The following is a 17,826-nucleotide window of genomic DNA, read 5'->3' as shown; positions in this document are numbered from 1 at the left end:
GTGGCAGTTTGGAAATTTTGGACTGAAGTAGAACTTGAATAGCACCTTGAATAGCAGTGGACTCGAAGAGCGGGTTTGGGTATCTTTGACCTTGCCTTGAGAAGCGGTTTTGGGAATTTTGGACTCAACTTAAGGCGTGGGTTTGGGAATTTTGGACTTTTGAGAGGTGGTTATGAGAACTTTGAACATGACTTGAGCAGTGGATTGGGGATTTTTTTTTTTACTTTAAATGAGCAGCTCAATTTGAGCATCAGGTTTTAAGAATTTTGGGCTCTTGATGAGCACTTTGGGGAATTCTTGGACTCAACTTGATATCAGAAACTTAGGACTCAATTGGGGTAGCAGTTTGGAAATTTTGGAGTCAGCTTAAGAATTTGGGGAATTGGGCCTCGACTTGAGGACTGGTTTTGGGAATTTTGGACAGGAGGAACAGTTTATTTATTTATTTATTTATTTATTTATTTATTATTCTTGTTTTATTATTTGTTGTGTGTTGTTTGATGCCTGACTTTAACCTGTCTAAATGTTAATCATTAGTTTTAAAATGTGCTTGATTAATACTTTTACACTTTTGCCCATTAAATGAATAATATTGATATTTTTTTATTTTCTCTTTGTGTGTGTGTGTGTGTGTGTGTGTGTGTGTGTGTGTGTGTGTGTGTGTGTGTAGTACTGTGCATATTGTAAGCGCCTTGGAGCCTCCATTAAGTGCTGTGAGGAGGGCTGTAGCCGCTCCTATCATTTCCCCTGTGCTGCTGCCGCCAGCACCTTCCAGGACGTCAGGACGTACACACTGCTCTGTCCTGACCACATCCAGCTCGCCCTCCTGCGATGTGAGTCACTCACTGCTCTCTCTCTCTCTCTCTCTCTCTCTCTCTCTCTCACACACACACACACACACATATACACACACTCACATTTCTGTGATGCCTGATTATGGCATTAGTTTATTCTGAAACGTAGCGCAATGTATTATGAATAATGTCCTCTAATAGATTGTATTCCCGTCTCAGATAAAGAGAGTGTGAAGTGCCAGGTGTGTGACAGTCCCGGTGATCTGCACGACCAGCTCTTCTGCACGTCATGCGGTCAGCACTACCACGGTGCATGCCTGGAAGTAGCAGTCACGCCGTTAATGAGGGCAGGCTGGCAGTGTCCCGACTGTAAAGTCTGTCTCACATGCAGGTGAGTTTCTCATGAATGAAATCTGTTTCCAGCTGCAAAGTCAGGAAAAAAAAAAAAGAAAAAGGCAACACAGGCGCCTCCACGTTTGTCTTTTATTAGTAACGATGAGGTCAGCTGACTGTGATGATGTGTGCGGGTGTTGTGTAAGACTCATGAGTATATACAGGAGGACTCGTTTCATGCTAGACTAGTTTTGTTTCTTTCCTGGTTTATTTTCTGCTTGAGACTCGATCCTGAAACTCGGAGTAGACCTGGGAGATTAGATGTACCACGACTAGCAGTTTAATTAAATTAATAAATTCATTAATTTAATTATTAGTTTAGCGCACAACGTGAGCAGAACTTTGAGAATTTTATACTTGAGTAGCAGTTTGGGAATGTTGGGCTTTTGTATTAATTTTGAAATTTTGTATTCGAAAAGAAGTTTAGGAATTTTATACTTGATTAGAACTTGGGAATTTTTAACCTGGCTTGAGTAGCAGTTTTGGAGTTTTGAACTTGATTACAACTTTCCAACTTCTATGTCAATTTTGGAATCTTGGATTTTAATAATAGTTTGGAATTTTGGACTTTTGCATTTAGAAAATGTTGGACTTTGATGTCAATTTGAAAATTTTACATTCAGCTTGAACAGGATTTTGGGTTTAAGTAGACCTTTGGGAAATTTGAACCTTAATTTAGTAGAACCTAGGAAATTTGGCCTTGAGTAGAATTTTTGGGAATTTAGCATTCAAGTAGAACTTTAATGTTGGTTTGAGTGGCACTTTGGAAATGATGGGCTTTGGTGTCAATTTTGGACTTTATTAGCAGTTTGGGAATTTTATACTCAACTTGGACTTTGGTATTAATTTTGTACTCACTTTGTTTGAGTAGAACTTTTGGAAATTTTGGACTACTTTGTCTGTTTGGGAATTTTGGAATTTGGTATAAATTTGGGAATTTTTGATTCAGTTTAAGCATTTGGGACTTTAGTAGATCTTGGGAGAATTGTGGACTTGACTTGAGTAGCAGTTTGGGAATTTTGAGCTGAAGTAGAACTTTGAAAATATCTGTCAACTTGAATAGCAGTTTGGGAATTTTATACCTGGTATTAAATTTGGAATTTTGTACCACAAAAGCAGTTTGAGAATTTTGTACTCACTTTGAGTAGAACGTTTAAACTTAAGTAGAACTTAAAATTTCTGTCAACTTGAACAGCAGTTTGGGAATTTTGGATTTAACTTGCGTATCAGTAGATGAGGACAGGAGCTAAGGTCTTTCTGGACGTTCCACAACAATAAATATAAACAGATAAAAGACTATAACAGGTCATTCATTAAGAGGTAGGATTTTGTGTGTAGGTTATTTACGTAAGGATTTAGTTCCCAGTTGGAATTGAGGAGATAAAATGAATATCTCAGCATTGTGTTTGGGGAAATGTTGGACTTGGAGTAGAACTTTTTTAAAATAATTTTTATTTCTTGAATCTGCTTTAAGGCTTTAAAAAAAAAGGTTCTTCACCTCAAATGTTACAGATGTTATTATATTGCTCTTTCCTTTTGGACCTGAGATAAGACGTGCGCGAGCGTGGCTGTGCGTGACTGCCTCGGATTGGTTTCTATTTTCACTCTGGACTCTCGGATGTTCTTCTCTCCGAGGGCCTCGCTGATGCGGACGAGTGAATAAACCAGACTGCAAAGCTCTGAGGAGGCGGAGGAGGCTTCACTCACGCTCTCCGCGGCTGTAAATATCACATGACGTTCCCATTTAGTGGATTTGCATCAGGTTGAAAAATGCGTTCCTGGAACGAGCGTGATGGACGTCCGGTCTCCAGCCGCTCTTGCGTATCCTCATGCGCTCGGGTTTGTCAGTGTCCCGTAAATCTCAGGTCTGCAGCCCCTCTGATATGAATTCATCACCTGGTCTGGGCCCGCGGCTGCCAGAGCGCCATCTCTCGCGCGCCGTGCTTAATGACTCGTTTGTTTGGCTTTTTAAGCGACGAATGCCATCCCCGTCAGCTGGAGAGCGCCGTCTGAGGCGCGTAATGAAGCCGTCACGTGGAGTCTGCAGATGGCCGTCCCCGGGTGGAACAGCTAATTCAATTAGACCAGCAGCAAAAACGCCGCCGCGCGTCATTATTACCGCGGATAATTTATTGGATCGAGTCTCACTGCTTGACGCTGGTTGTCGTTTTGTCGTCGTCTGTGTGTGTGTTTGGCGTTATGTGACTAACTTTTGTTGTCGTTTTGTGTTCAGGAACCCTGGAGAGGACAGCAAGATGCTGGTGTGTGACATGTGTGACAAAGGATATCACACGTTCTGCCTGGAGCCTGTAATGGAGTCCATCCCTACTGGGGGCTGGAGGTGTAAGGTAAGGACTCTAGAATCCCAGACACACACACACACACACTTAAAATGTTTACACTATAATAAAAGAAAACATTTCCCCCCCCCCCAGTATCTAATCCAGGATCTCTCATACACGATTTACAGATGTGAATTGTACACATGTGGCCTTACCCTAGCCCCGCCCCCTTTACTTATCTCATCCCAGATGTTTTCTGTCACTTTCCTTTGATGTCATTAATATCAGATCAGCTCGCTCGGTGTAAAACACACAAGAGTGTGAGGTGTGCTTAAAACACATCACTGCAGCACGTCGTAGGAGTGTCTCGGACCTGCAGCACAAAGTGTGTGTGTGTGTGTGTGTGTGTGTGTGTGTGTGTGTGTGTGTGTTTACACGTGGTGACGCAGTGTGATTAAGCGTGACAGAGTAACGTCCTCAGTGCTCAGTACAGACAACCTCAGCACGCGACGCCGTTTCCCCTCAGGCTGTGAAACTGCTCGCTCTCTTGCTCCTCTCCTCTCCTCTCTTCTCTCTCTCTGTCTTGTCTTATTCTTCCTCCTACATCACTCTTCTCTCCTCTTTTCTTCTAACCTCTTTTCTCTCTCATCCCTTTTTCTATTCACTCTCTCCTTTCTCTCTACCTTAATCTCTTCTTTGTGTCACTTCCCTCTCTTTTCTCTCTTTTCTCCTCGGTCTTGGCTTGTTCTACTCTCCATCTCTCTCTGTCTCTTACATCCCTTTTCTCTCCTAGTTTCTCCTCTCCTTTCTTCTCACTTCTCTACTATTTAGTCTCTTTTCTTTCCATTTACTCTCTTTGCTCTCTCCATCCTTCTTTCTTCTTTCACTCCTCTCTCTACTCATTTCTCCTTGCCTGTTCCTTTTCCTCCTAAATCTTCTCTTTTCTTGTCTCTCTCCTTTCTTTTAGGTCTTTCCTCTTTCTTCTCTCTTTCTCTCTTTCATCACTTTTCTTTCCTTTGGTCTTTACTCTCCTTTTTTCTCTCACCTCTGTTCTCTCTCTCGTCACTTTCTATTCACTTTCTTCTTTCTCTCCATCTTTTCTTTCTTCCCTTCTTTCTCCACTTTTCGCTTCTTCTTTCCTTCTCTCTCTCTCCTCTCTCCTCTCTTCTCTCTCTCTCTCTCTCCTCTCGTCTCTCGTGTGTTTTAGCTGTCAGTTGAAAACGGTGTCTGTGCTTTTAGTGCAGTTCTGCAGCCCTCTTATTTTTTTCTGTTCTGGCAGTAACAGAAAATTGCGAGAGAGAAATAGAGAGAGGGAGAGAGATGGGGATGGAGGGATGGAGAGTCAAAGGGCGAGAAAGATGAGAATAAAAAGAATCTGACTTGAGAGGGAATATGAGAGAGAGAGAGAGAGAGAGTCAAAAATTATCCGCACTCCAGTTCTAATAAAACTTTGCCAACATTTCACCTTTAAATACAAACGTATATGAATATTTTTAATATCTGTAACTTAAACATTTTTTTTTGTATTATGGATTTGTTTGAAATCTTTTTCGTATCATTTGCAGTTATTCTCAGTATTCTGTAGTGTGTAAGATTCAGGAGCTGAACTGTTTTATCATGATGATCCACGCACACACGCACACACACACGTGCACACACGTGCACACACGTGCACACACGTGCACACACGTGCACACACGTGCACACACGTGCACACACACGCACACACACGCACACACACACACACTTTTGCACACACAGACTTTTGCACACACAGACTTTGGCTTTAAGTATTTTTTACTGTGCAGAGTTTAAAGCTTTAGATCTGTGTGTACACGCGGCTCAGACACGCGCAGCTTTCACTACCGTCACACAGTCCTTTCATTCTCACACACTTCCTGTTTATCTGTGTGTGTTTTAAAAGGCAGTAACGAGAACAAGCTCTTGATGCACGTCTACGCGTATTTCCCACACGTCCGCCTGCACCTTTACCGCTCTCACGTTCGCCTCAATCGCAGGTCCCCCTGGACATGTGGCCATGTTGTCTCGTCCCTGCTCCTGTCCCTGCTCCTGTCCCTGCTCCATCTGTTCCAAAAACACTGACGAGTTAAACCGGGTGTGTCCAGGGCTGAGACGTGTGTCTTAAGGCTGTGTTCCATCTACTCCATACTCACTCCCTGCGCACTGTTTAGGGAATGTCAGTCGACACGAGACAAGATCCCTCGATCCGTAACACTCTGTGACATCGTTAAAGATGACATCACTCCGTTACAAACCGAATAAGATATTAAAATGTGAATAAACATGACACTGTTACTCCTAACAAGATCAGTAGCCTGTTTAATATTACTGATTTATTGATTTTATATTATTACTGAATATTACCCATATTAAAATGATGTAATGTTTATTTATGTTATCCTTAATAATAATAATAATAATAATAATGAGTGGTGCATGAAGTTCATGCCAGGCTTTATGACAGCTGATTGGACTGATGGGTAATTTTGTTTGTCGAACCGCTGTTCACTCCTTAACTTTTCCTTTGAACCTGAGCGGTTTTACTTCCGTCCCGCCCGTCTCTCACATGTCCGTCTTCAGCACCGTCTAGTCGTCCGTTACGAATCTTATAATAAGACACATCGAGGTTAGAGCTGGTGACCTTCAGTTGTAACAGCTTTTTACATTTTTTTAGTCTTTTTCCTTTTTGCAGCTTTTTGATCTTAAATGCAGAAGTTCTATCTTTGGTTAGTGTTGCCTTTAGCTCCTGTATGGGCAAGTAGACACTCCCGCATTACGCAGCCTCTACCCGTGCTTCTTCTCATTTCTGCTTTTAAGAGTCATGTGACTCGGTCTCTGGGTCTAAGACTATCAGCGTTTTAATGCCTCTCTCTTAGTTAAAAACTTTTAAAGGTTAATGTTTGATTCTTCTTTATTTTAAACTTGTACGTGTTTTTATTTTATTTTGCAGTATTTTAGATAATTGCCGTTTTGCGATCCTTTTTGTTCCTCTTTAAACATAGCCCAAATACACTAGCTCAGAAATGACACATAATAATCTATAATTATATATATATATATATATATATATATATATATATATATAAATAAAATATTTACATATTTCACCATATTAGTTTTTTCATTTGCTAATTTATTATATTTTATTTAAACTCTTTTTAAAGCTTGTTTCCAATTTACCATTTAATGCAATGTACTATTTTCCTGTTGCTTTTATCTTGATCTGAATCTGCCCCGCCCGGCCTGTCCCCGTTTTCCCGTCCCACCACATCCCTCTCTGCCCTAATCACTCTTTTTATTTATTTATTTATTTATTTATTTATATTACTTCAAATTTTTCCTATGTTTCTTTTTAAGAAAAAAAAGGTGGATACACAATGTTCTAAATAAAGAAATGTTAAAAGTCAAAGTCTCTCTCTCTCTCTCTCTCTCTCTCTCTCTCTTCCTTGTGGGTTTACAGCACGTACCTGTTGGTAAGGAGAAATGACAGGACAACAGTGTGCTCAGTCTCTGTCTCTGTCTCAGACCGCTCTTCTTTCTGAAGCCTTGCTTTGATGAGCTTGACGTTTAAGGAGGCTTAATCAAATTTGCTGCATGGTGATGATGATGATGATGATGATGATGATGATGGCTGTAAGGATTTGTGCGGTTGTTATTACAGCCTAATTGAATATAGATTGATTATGGTGTTTGCCTTGAACCCAGGGGAGAGAGAGAGAGAGAGAGAGCGGTTAGGTTTAAGCCTGGTCACATTTAATTTAAATATTCTGCTCATTACAGGGTGTATGTTTGCTCAGGGACGGCTTTCTTCAAAATATCACACACCCTATTTTAGCCATTAAAACAAAATAAATAAAATAGTTTATTTAAATTTTAAAGCCACATCATGGTCATTAACCTCTGTGTGTGTGTGTGTGTGTGTGTGTGTGTGTGTGTGTGTGTGCGCAGAACTGTCGGACGTGTGCGCAGTGTGGTGCCCGAGCCACAGGTCAGTGGACGTCCAGCGGTCTCTGTGATTGTTGCCAACAGCAACAACACCCTTCACCCACATGTCACGTTTGTGGGCGGGGCCAGGACTCAGACGCTCCCAAGGACACACTCGTATGCAGCACATGCAAAAGGTAAGGGTCGTGGGAAAGGTATATAAGTATATGGAAGGTTTTGTTGTTGTTGTTTTTTTTTTGATGTGTGTTTATGTCTATTCACAACTGGGCAAATGTGGGAGGCGTGGCTTCAAATCTGAAGGCGGAGCTATGATACGAGATCTGATAGTTATTATAATTGCTATAACGTCATCCTTGTGGTTGTGCTGCAACTGCAAAGAGACGAACACGGAGCAGCAAATATAATGAGACTGATTATCTGCTTTAATAATAATTTAGTTCTATCACTGAGGGATAAGTAAAATTAAGTCGGTTAAGCAAGTAAATATTTCAGTAAAAGGTGGCTGAGTAATTAAAGTGAACATCAGTAATAAAGTAATCCAGTCGAGTAAGTAAAGTAGGTACTGTAAGTATGTAAAGTAGTTAATTTAAGTAAATTAATTAAAGGTGTAAAGATGAAGTAATTCAACAAAGTAAGTAAGATAATTTCTGTAAATTTATTTTTCAGTCATTAATTTAAGCTGGTAAAGTAGCTAAAGGGAATGAGGTGGTGAAAAGAAAGCAAGTAGAGTTAGAAAAGAATTAGGTCGAGTGTTAAAATACAGTAAAATAACTAATGTTAGGTGAAGCGTGTTAAGTAATTTAGTTATGTGAAATAAAGTAAGTAAAATAATATCGGTAAGTAAAGATACTGAAAGTTAAGTAGTTTAAGGAAGATAAAACAGGTGAAGTTAGTAATAAAGTATTCCAGTAAAGTAAGATATTTTAGGTAGTTATTACTTTAAGCTAGTGCAGCGACTAAACGCTAATTAGTGTCTAAAGTAACTAAAATAACTAAAGTTTAATAGGTAAGTAAATAAAGTAATTTGTGTAAGTAAAGTGAAATACCTTCAGTGGTTCAGTTAAATAAGTAAAATAACTTGAAAGTAAAGTAAAATAAGCATGTAAAGTAAATGATTTTAGTAAAGAAAGGAAAATAGGTGACTAATAAAATAATCATTAAAGTAAAAAAATGTAAATTTAGCAAAGAAAATAATGTAACCTAGTAAATTAACCAAATTAAGTTAAAGTAATGAATATTTCATTAAAGTGAGTAAAGTTAGAATAAGAAAGTAAAGTTAAATAAAACTTTACTAACATACTAACTAAACTTTACTAACATTTTTATATTAAAAATGTTAAGTAGTTTAGTAAATTAAGTAGTGTTTTAATACTACCACTATTAATAATAATATTAATGAAACTTGAGATACCTGAAAGTAGTTCAGGTGAGTAAAGTTATTCAGTCATGTAAGTAAAATGAAGTCAGTAACTAGTACTTATTAAAGCATAGAAATATTTCTAATTTCTTTTATGTAGAATAAATTTTCCAAAAGCGTTGAGTATTGTTTGGTCTTTGCTCAGATGTAGAGCTCGCCCCGTGCGGTCTGACAGTCACGCGTCTGCCCACAGCAGGCTCTTTAGGCATGATGTGCGTGTAATTTGTTCAGTAATTGGATATTGATAATCAGGTTTGGACGGAGGGGCAGCGTAATCGGATCCTCGGGGGGGCTTCAGGTTTGGGGTAGGGAAGGAAATCGCCATGACGACCTCTTAGCCCGCCTCGTGCCTGAGCGAGTTAGACACAGGCCGCTCTTCATTCGGAGTGATTGATGTTGTGGTGTCAGAGGTCGGCGAATTCGTCCTAGCGGGGTATTTATGTTACGCTGAATTACAGTGTGTAACCGAGCGGGGTGGGGGAGGGGTTTCGAGGTGAAATCTTCTGGTTGTGAGTGACGCGTGATGAGAGCAGGAACAGCGGTATTGTTTGGGTTATTAGATATATGTATGTGCTGCTATTCAGTTCAATTCAGTTTTATTTGTATAGCGCTTTTAACAATTGAAATTGTCGCAAAGCAGCTTTACGCAATCAAAAGAATTATTGAAGTTTGTATGAAATGTGAGGGTGTATGAATCAAAATGATGAGATGAACAAGTCGAGGACGACGGCGACAGTGGCAAGGAGTAACCACCTTGAGATGGTAGTAGGAAGAAACCTTGAGAGGAACCAGACTCAACAGCGAACCCATCCTCATCTGGGTGATATGGATGACGCGTGTCTGAGCGCCGGTTTAATCCACGCTGTGTTTTTTTGCTTGTTAAGTTTATGTTTAGAATAAAGCTTTAGTTGAAATACGGGTGAGTTCATCATCGTTTTAGCTGTAATAGCTCGGACTGATTCTCATTTAATTATTTATGGAGAATTCAGAGCTAATGTGCGGCAGTGTGGTGTGTGGCTGATGGAATAAAATGAAAAACGGTTTCCCTATAGTGATACTTTTGTTTTTTTGGTTTATTTTGTGTTTCTCATAACTTTGTACATTCGCATACTATGATTTCATAGAAATTAATTAGTTATTATGGTTTTGTATTTTTCTTTTTATTAAAGTCCAACAAATTAAATTCCAAAACTAAAAAAAAAAACCTGCAGATACAGTCTGATGATGTATTTACCTATTTATAATAAATGTATATTTTTTCTAGCTAATTTCACCTGCAAATTTTAGTGTTAAAATGTAAAAAAAAAAAAAATAAAAAAAAAGTTGGTTAAGTAATAAAATAAAGTAAAATAATTAATGTTTTAAAACTTAAAAAAAAAAAATATATATATATATATATATATAGTAGTGTATTATCTTTATATACATGTATAATTTCTTGGTCTGATTTCAACTTTCAAGTTTTAATGTTAAAATGTAAAAAAAAAAACGTACAAACGATTTACATTTGTTTATATTTTTTCCCATATAAGTACGTTAAAAAAAAATTAAGACATTTATTTTTTAATATTACTATTTTAGAATTAATATATTGTGCTTTTAGTTTTAGTTTTAAACATGTGCTTTTGTTTACATTCATGTTATTACTTGTTCGATTCTTAATATTTATTATTTTTTGGATTTTTTTCATTTATTCATTTATTTATTTATTTATTTATGTATTAATTTATTTATGTATTTATTTGATGTAGTTGTTAATCAAAAGTTGCTTTAAGCTCATCGTGTTTGTAATGTATTAAAGTCGCTACCTGTTGTGAGCAGTTTAGTAGTAAACCTTTAAACATATTATGTATCATAAAAATGACTTCATTTATCACAATATATATTTTGTGTTACTTGTGTTTTGCTGTACAGTCAGGAAAACGTTCACGGTGAGAATTTAAATAAAGTGGCGGCCCGACCCTGCAACTTAAACCAAAATTAAGATCTGAAAGCATTTAAAGTTGAGCTTAAACAGTTTAAACTGGTTAAAGGTGTGTGTGTGTGTGTGTGTGTGTGTGTGTGTGTGTGTGTGTGTGTTTAGCGGCGCCCTGTTGATGGCATCTCCTGGTTGCTTCTCTTCAGCATTTTTACGCCCCAACTATTTGCATTTCCGTTGTGGAAATCAGCTTAGAGTTTGCATGAGAGAGAGAGAGAGAGAGAGAGAGAGAAATGGAACAGAGTGTAAGAGAGGAAAAAAAAAGTGTGTGTGTAGGTGTGTACGTGTGTGTATGTGTGTGTGTGTGTGTTTGTCTAAAACCCTGAGGCTTCCCTGCAGCAAGATGTGCAAGAGAGGACCAGATCCAGCTGTGAGCCATCCTTCAAATCTATACGCTTTAATAAACTTATCCCAGAGAGCTCTAACTCCAGGCCATAGTCTCAGTGTGTGTGTGTGTGCGTGTGTGTGTGTGTGCGTGTGCTCCCTCTCCCGTCCCCTGCGTCTCCCTCCTCTCTGTGTTCTCCAGTGGGATTGGGGAAATAGCCAGTGGTCAGATCTGATCCAGAGTTTGTTCTCTCCGCTCTCGTCTCTCAGGTGTGTACACGCCGAGTGTGTGGAGCGGGACGGGCCGGAGCCCGGCGCGCAGGTGCAGGACGGATACACGTGCAGCGCGTGTAAGCGGCCGGACCAGGACGGCACCGAGGACGCTCAGGTTGACGCCGTGCGGGACGCCGTGCTGTCGGAGGCCGAGGCGGCGGAGGGTGAGTCTGTGAGAGCAAGAGCACCGCTAGTAATCGTACAAAAAGCACACAAGATGTTAAGACAGGCAGTGACATGCGGGTCATGTGATTACACTGAGTGACACGCCCCCTGGATCTGATTTCTGATTGGGTCTTCATTTATTACTTTAGTGCATGTGAATGTACTGATTACATTATTAATTATTATTATTATTATTATTATTATTATATTGTGCTAAACTTCAATATGAACACAATGACTTAAGTCCCGCCTCCATGCTCTGGGTCTCTAACCAATCGTAGACAGGAATACATTCTTGTAAGCAATCATATGACAGATGGCGGGGTTTATTACCCTCACACAGATGTACAATCATTCTTTATTATTATTATTGTTGAAATCATAATCATTCATTATAAATAACTTAATTCTACAATAATTTTTAAAGTGGGTTTTTACACTGAGCTTTAATGGTAATAATAATAAGATGAAGAAGAAGAAGAATCAAATGTTGTGCGATTGAAACACAACGACTCAAGCCCCGCCTTCATGCTCTAGGCTTCTAACCAATCGGAGAAGAGACTGAATGCTTGTAACCAATCATATCACAGAAGGCGGGGTTTCTTAACCTCACGCAGAGGCTTGCTAACAGATATGCAAAAAATGTTTTGTTTGTTTGAATTATTTAAAAAAATGTAAACAAACAAAGCATTAAACTCGCACACATCAACAAAAAGCCACACGGCTAGTTCTGTTAGCCACACGGCTAGTTCTGTTAGCCACACGGCTGGTTCTGTTAGCCAACGGCTAGTTCTGTTAGCCACACGGCTAGTTCCAGGAAAATACCTGTTAATACCACTTACGCTAAATTCGATGAGTGAGTCATGTGACCTCAGCCAGCGGTGGAGAAGCGGTGTAACACACTCAAAGGAAAGCGTCGCTATGATTAATGTGAGAGTGTAGAATGCCACCCGTTATCACCCACTAACACCCCCCACACCCCCTGTGTTACCCGTCCTCGGGAGAGACCTCTGCCAATCATCTCACTCTCTCTCTCTCTCTCTCCGGTCTCTATAAAATGCACTTTATTTTAAACATACGATGAAATAATTTAATATCCTACAACACTGACGTATTAAAACAACCGGACTAAGGAAAACTATCAAATGTTTGGAATTTAGCAAATAATTGAATCATTCAATCTTAACGATGCACCCCATCAGCATTAATGAGGTTTAGCTATCTTTTAAAACGTGTACTGATTATTTATAAATAAAGTGTATTGTGATGCATGTGATCCGCGCATCACTGAGCGCCGTCGCCGTGTTAATAAGAACAGCGATTTGATTTTGGCCCTCGCGTCTGATCAGAGATGGGAACGTGACGGTTTGCGTCGCGCGCTTGTTATTATTCGGTTAGGGAGGCGCGGAGCTGTGTGAAATCCTCAACAGCTCTGTTTAACAGCTCTAATTTAAAAGCCGAGACTCCTCGAGAGACGCCTTTCAGCTGTATTTAATAAGTCGGGATTAAGAGATTCGAGCTGTCTTTATGGATTTATTAGCCGAGGGCCGGGAGACGCCTCTGAGCGAGCTGTTTAAGGTGACGGGTTTGGCGGCGGCGGCGGCGGTGGTGTTTAGCTGGGAGAGAGCGTCGTGTTGAGCATTTCAGCAGGACAGACACGTAGACGCACTCCAGTCTCCGGGATCGAGACTGACAGAGATGTAATGCGCTGGCCTCTGCGCTGTCACTGCTGTAATTACCGTGTCTTTGTCACTTCGGCTGTGCGTGTGTGTGAGAGAGGGGGCAGGTAGACCGGAAGAAAGGATGCACAATCCCGTGCTGTGTAGCGAGTACGAATCACCCGAGCCTACAAACGAGTCATTTGTTTTTCCCAACTGTCTGTAAAATAGCGTTGCGTGTATGTTTTGAATACATGATAAATATTTGCATTTGTTTTCCATGGACATGACTTCATCATCGGTTCAGCTTCATGCTGTCACTTCTCTGGCACACACGGTTAGTATAGGTGAGAGTGTGTGTGTCTGCGCCTAGTGATTTCCAGATCGATCCAGTCAAACCGAAAGCCAACAGTTAAAATAAAATGGATTTCTCCGTCAAACTCGGTGCAACAAAACATGACGGCGAGCTCGTGCGTAAAAAAGTAATCCATCATTCTTAACCTGTTACAGTGTCACGTACTGTACGAGTGAGGAGATGTTCACTGCACGGCCAAAAAAAACTAAACAAACTAATTTTAGAAGGGTTAAATTATTATGGATTTTCTGCATCAAGCAAAAACATGCAAAAGCAAAGACAACAACTAAGGAGATTTGAAATGAATGGATTATTAGGTATTTACCGTATCTTACCAAACCAGTGAAATGGACAGAACGTTTAATAGCTTAGTTACTTAAGATTTTATTTGTAGCATTATTATTACATCACATCACTGTTTCTTTACAAATCCCGGGGTGTTAGGAGACTGGGGTCAGAGGTCAGGGTCAGCCAGGATACAGAGTGCTGGAGCAGACATGGTTAAAGGTCTTGCTGGTGGCAGCCTGGTCGACGTTCTTTTCATCCTTAACCTACTGAGCTACCAGCTTTTTCAAATTTTACTCTATAGAGACGAGCCTCGCTGTGTCGGAAATCTGACTGTGTGCATTTGACCCTACTGGCTTCCCATAATTGCAGCCCGTTTACGCGGCTGTGTGTGATAACGGCACGTTTAGCGCGGATACTAAGACGACTGAGGAAACATCACCAGGTCTGCTGAAGGGCAAGTTTCATTATCAAAGGATTCTGGATGGAAGTTTGGATAAAACCATCCTTTAAGGGGAACTATTTTCACAAGAATAGGGTTAGGAGGGTTAGGGTTAGGGTTAGATCTTACATTAACTGTAAGATGTGGGAGCGGTGGCTCAGGCTGGCGAGGTTCTATGTTGTTGATTTGGGTTCGAGCCCCGCCCTCAGTTGGTTGCCACACCCCTATACCACCCTGCCACCGCATGCAGCACCGGGTCCGTATGACGGATTTTAGTTTAATGTGCGAGATGTCTTAAAACTGCATAATCTGTTTCCTCTAACCAGTTGGTCATGCAGTTCTTAATTCCAAAGAGAATATAAAGAGCTCTGCGTTTCAGCTTCACGTATTAACCCGCGCTGGACCCGTGACGACCTCGCCGCCCCGTGTTCCTGACCCTGCGAGCTGCGTCGTGCTGACACAGTAATGTGCTCGTTCGTCTTCATTTCAATAGCCTGCATTTGCATTCGGAGACTTTTCTTTCTACCCCCCCCCTCCTCCCGCCTCGAGCTTTTGTTTCTCCATTACCTCACTCGACGTCTGAGGTGTGTGTGTGTGTGTGTGAATGTGTGAATGTCCTGAGTCACGGTGAAGCCGAGTCCTTTTGTTTAACCCGGGAGCTCTGTAAATCTAAGCTAAAGCACGGTGTTGCTGTAGAAACTTTTTTTTTTTTTGTCTGTTGAGAATAAAGTTTGTGCTTCATTCATTGGAATCTTTTCTTTCTTGCTGCTGGAGGTGAAACCATGAGATTACAAAAAGGTTTTAATTTAATGAACCTGATAAAGAGTTTGATGTGACATTCTTTGACAAATTGCTGTGGTATAAAAACTAATGAAACACTCGAGAGTGATGATAGTCAGCTATATTCATCACACAACACCGTTGTTGATTATTTTCCTTCCTCAGCACAGCCCATTTGTGCTTCATTACTTACTAATCGAATCTTAGATCGCTTTCCAATGGACCCGAGATGGAAGGCGTCTCACATCTCTGGACCTCACAGAGGGTTCAAAAGAGACGGGGAGAGAAAGCATCCTCCATTACCAGCTCCCTGTTTTCCCATCACCACCTGGTGACCTCTCCTCCAGCCCCGGAACGCTAAACAGCGAATCCTATTTTCTTTTCCGCCGCCGTTATTACCAGACCTAATGAAAGCTCGGGCTTCCTCCGGGCCGATGGCAGCGAGACGAATTGCGGTGCGGATTCTCTCTGATTTCTTTCCCCCCTGCGGTCCCTTATTCCCCGTGTGAATGTGTTTCTGTGTGTGGAGCGAGAGATGGTGGGCGGGTGTTGGCGTGAGTGGGCGCGGAGCCGTGAGGCGTCTTTGTGAGCCGGACGTGTTGGGCTTCGGCCAGCCGCCTGGGAAGGAAGCGGTGCACTCATTCCCTCTCGTGTTGCTCTCGCTGCAGGCGCCCCGGAGAGCCGGAGGAGACACTAATCAAGACTCGGCCTCTCGCTCGTGTTAGCTGAAGCTTCCCTTCTTAAGACCTCAGCCTAATTAATGTGAAGATGATGCGTGGGATGGCTGTGCGCTGATGAAACCGGCGTAGCAGGCATGTCCTAAGCTTAAGACATTCAAGGAAAGACACCGCTCGTATTTATGCTTCAAGGTCTCGTCCTCGTGGTTGAGAAGATCTCAGCTGCTGGAACAAACCATGCTGATAAAACAGCCTTTTAACACAGCACTCACAAGTTCACACACTCCGTATGGTTATACATAATGTACGATAGAGTAGCATGAGTGTGCCAGTGGAAATTCTTCATTATGGGTTCTCCAGCATGAGGGTGCCAGTATGGGTTCTCCAGCATGAGGGTGCCAGTGGAAATTCTCCAGTATGGGTTCTCCAGCATCAGAGTGGTAGTGCAGGTCCTCTAGTATGGGTTCTCCAGCATGAGGGTGCCAGTGTAAGTTCTGCAGTATGGGTTCTCCAGCATGAGTGTGCCAGTAAAAGTTCTCTTGGTTCTCTAGCTTAAGTGTGGTAGTACAAGTTCTCTGGTATGGGTTCTCCAGCATGAGGGTGCCAGTACAAGTTCTCTGGTATGGGTTCTCCAGCATGAGGGTTCCAGTAAATGTTCTCTGGTATGGGTTCTCCAGCATGAGGGTGCCAGTACAAGTTCTCTGGTATGGGTTCCCTAGCATGAGGGTTCCAGTACAAGTTCTCTAGTATGGGTTCTTCAGCATGAGTGTGCCAATGGACGTTCTCTCGTATGGTTTCTCTAGAATGAGTGTGCTAGTATGGGTTTCTTTAGCATAAATGTGGTAGTACAAGTTCTTTGGTATGGGTTCTCCAGCGTAAGTTTAATTTAATTAAATTTTTTTGTACAGTGCTTTTAACTATTGCTAGTATGGGTTCTTGAGTATAGGTCCACCAATGTCAGTTCTCCAGCATGGGGATGCCAGTACAAGTTCTTTAGTATGGATTCTTTAGCATGAGTGTACCGGTGTACGAGTATGGCAGTGTAAGTTCTCCAGTATGGGTTCTACAGCATGAGTGTGCTAGTACGAATGCTCCATTATAAGTTCTTTAAGCCAGATGTCTCCAGAATGAGTGCAAGTATCATCCCAGTTTCTCTAACTTTGCCATTGCAAGTTCAAAATTTCTCCAGTACTGATTCATTAGTATGTATGAGCATGCAGTGTGCATGGACAAGATTTCCAGTATGAGTGCACCAGTACAGTGTGTCAGTGTGATGATTTTCCATACGAGTTTTCCAGATTGCACTAAAACGAGTTATCGAATACGAGTCCTCCACTTCAGCAGGTGGCGCTGTTGGAAATTTAAAGGCAGGATCCATAACTGCAGAAAGATCGAGCTCCTCAAAGTCATGCATTTTGTACTGAGTGGACTTTGTTCTGCCGTATTTCTATTGACCAATCACAGACCGTTACAGTTTGCGCAAGACTTAGAAGTGGGAGGAGTCTCCAGTGTTGATGCTTCGTAACATGCAGACAAGAATCTTTATGTTTTCTGTTATCTTTAGAACCGAGGAGTTTACGCTTTGGTGTTTCTCAGCGACTTCTGCTGTAACACAAGATCAGGAGCGAAGTTGTTCAGTTGAAATAAAGCTGCGGTAAAAGAGGAATAAACCAGCGTCAGATGTTGTGTTCAAAGAAAAATAAACAGTCTTGTTGTGTCAAAAGTAACTCGCACTCTGGTGGAATTGATTATTGTCCTATAACTGCGTGACTTGGAGTGTTTAATCCTTCGTTATTTTACTTACAAAAGATGTTATTTTACTTCCACTTTACTTTACAAGTGGAACATAACTATTTCTAGTTCGCTTCTGCATCAGCCTACACACACACCTACACACACACACACTCACACACTCCTTAGGAAAGCACATGTCAGTAGGTTGAGCTGTAAGTTGAACCTGAAGCTCGGTCTCATGTCTCACGTCTCCGCTCTGGTCACACGATACGCGGTGAGGAAATTCCCAGCGGTGTCGAGCTA

The 17,826-nt window shown here is 41.1% G+C and overlaps 1 protein-coding gene across 6 annotated transcripts in view; it reads left to right on the top strand.

The window, feature by feature from the left end:
* The window catches only part of kmt2ca (lysine (K)-specific methyltransferase 2Ca), a 156,043-nt gene that overhangs the window by 64,107 nt on the left and 74,110 nt on the right, over window positions 1-17,826 (top strand). For all 6 annotated transcript variants that reach the window (XM_053494647.1, XM_053494646.1, XM_053494649.1 and 3 more), the window contains exons 8-12: window positions 671-833; window positions 1,014-1,185; window positions 3,421-3,535; window positions 7,439-7,611; window positions 11,425-11,591. In XM_053494647.1, the coding sequence (XP_053350622.1) occupies window positions 671-833; window positions 1,014-1,185; window positions 3,421-3,535; window positions 7,439-7,611; window positions 11,425-11,591 (790 nt within the window). The remainder of the gene's footprint in view (window positions 1-670; window positions 834-1,013; window positions 1,186-3,420; window positions 3,536-7,438; window positions 7,612-11,424; window positions 11,592-17,826) is intronic.

This window comes from Clarias gariepinus, chromosome 4, assembly GCF_024256425.1.
Source record: "Clarias gariepinus isolate MV-2021 ecotype Netherlands chromosome 4, CGAR_prim_01v2, whole genome shotgun sequence".
NCBI classification, from domain to species: domain Eukaryota; kingdom Metazoa; phylum Chordata; class Actinopteri; order Siluriformes; family Clariidae; genus Clarias; species Clarias gariepinus.
Note: the sequence above shows the minus strand (reverse complement) of the source record. Positions and strands in the feature narration are given on the sequence as shown.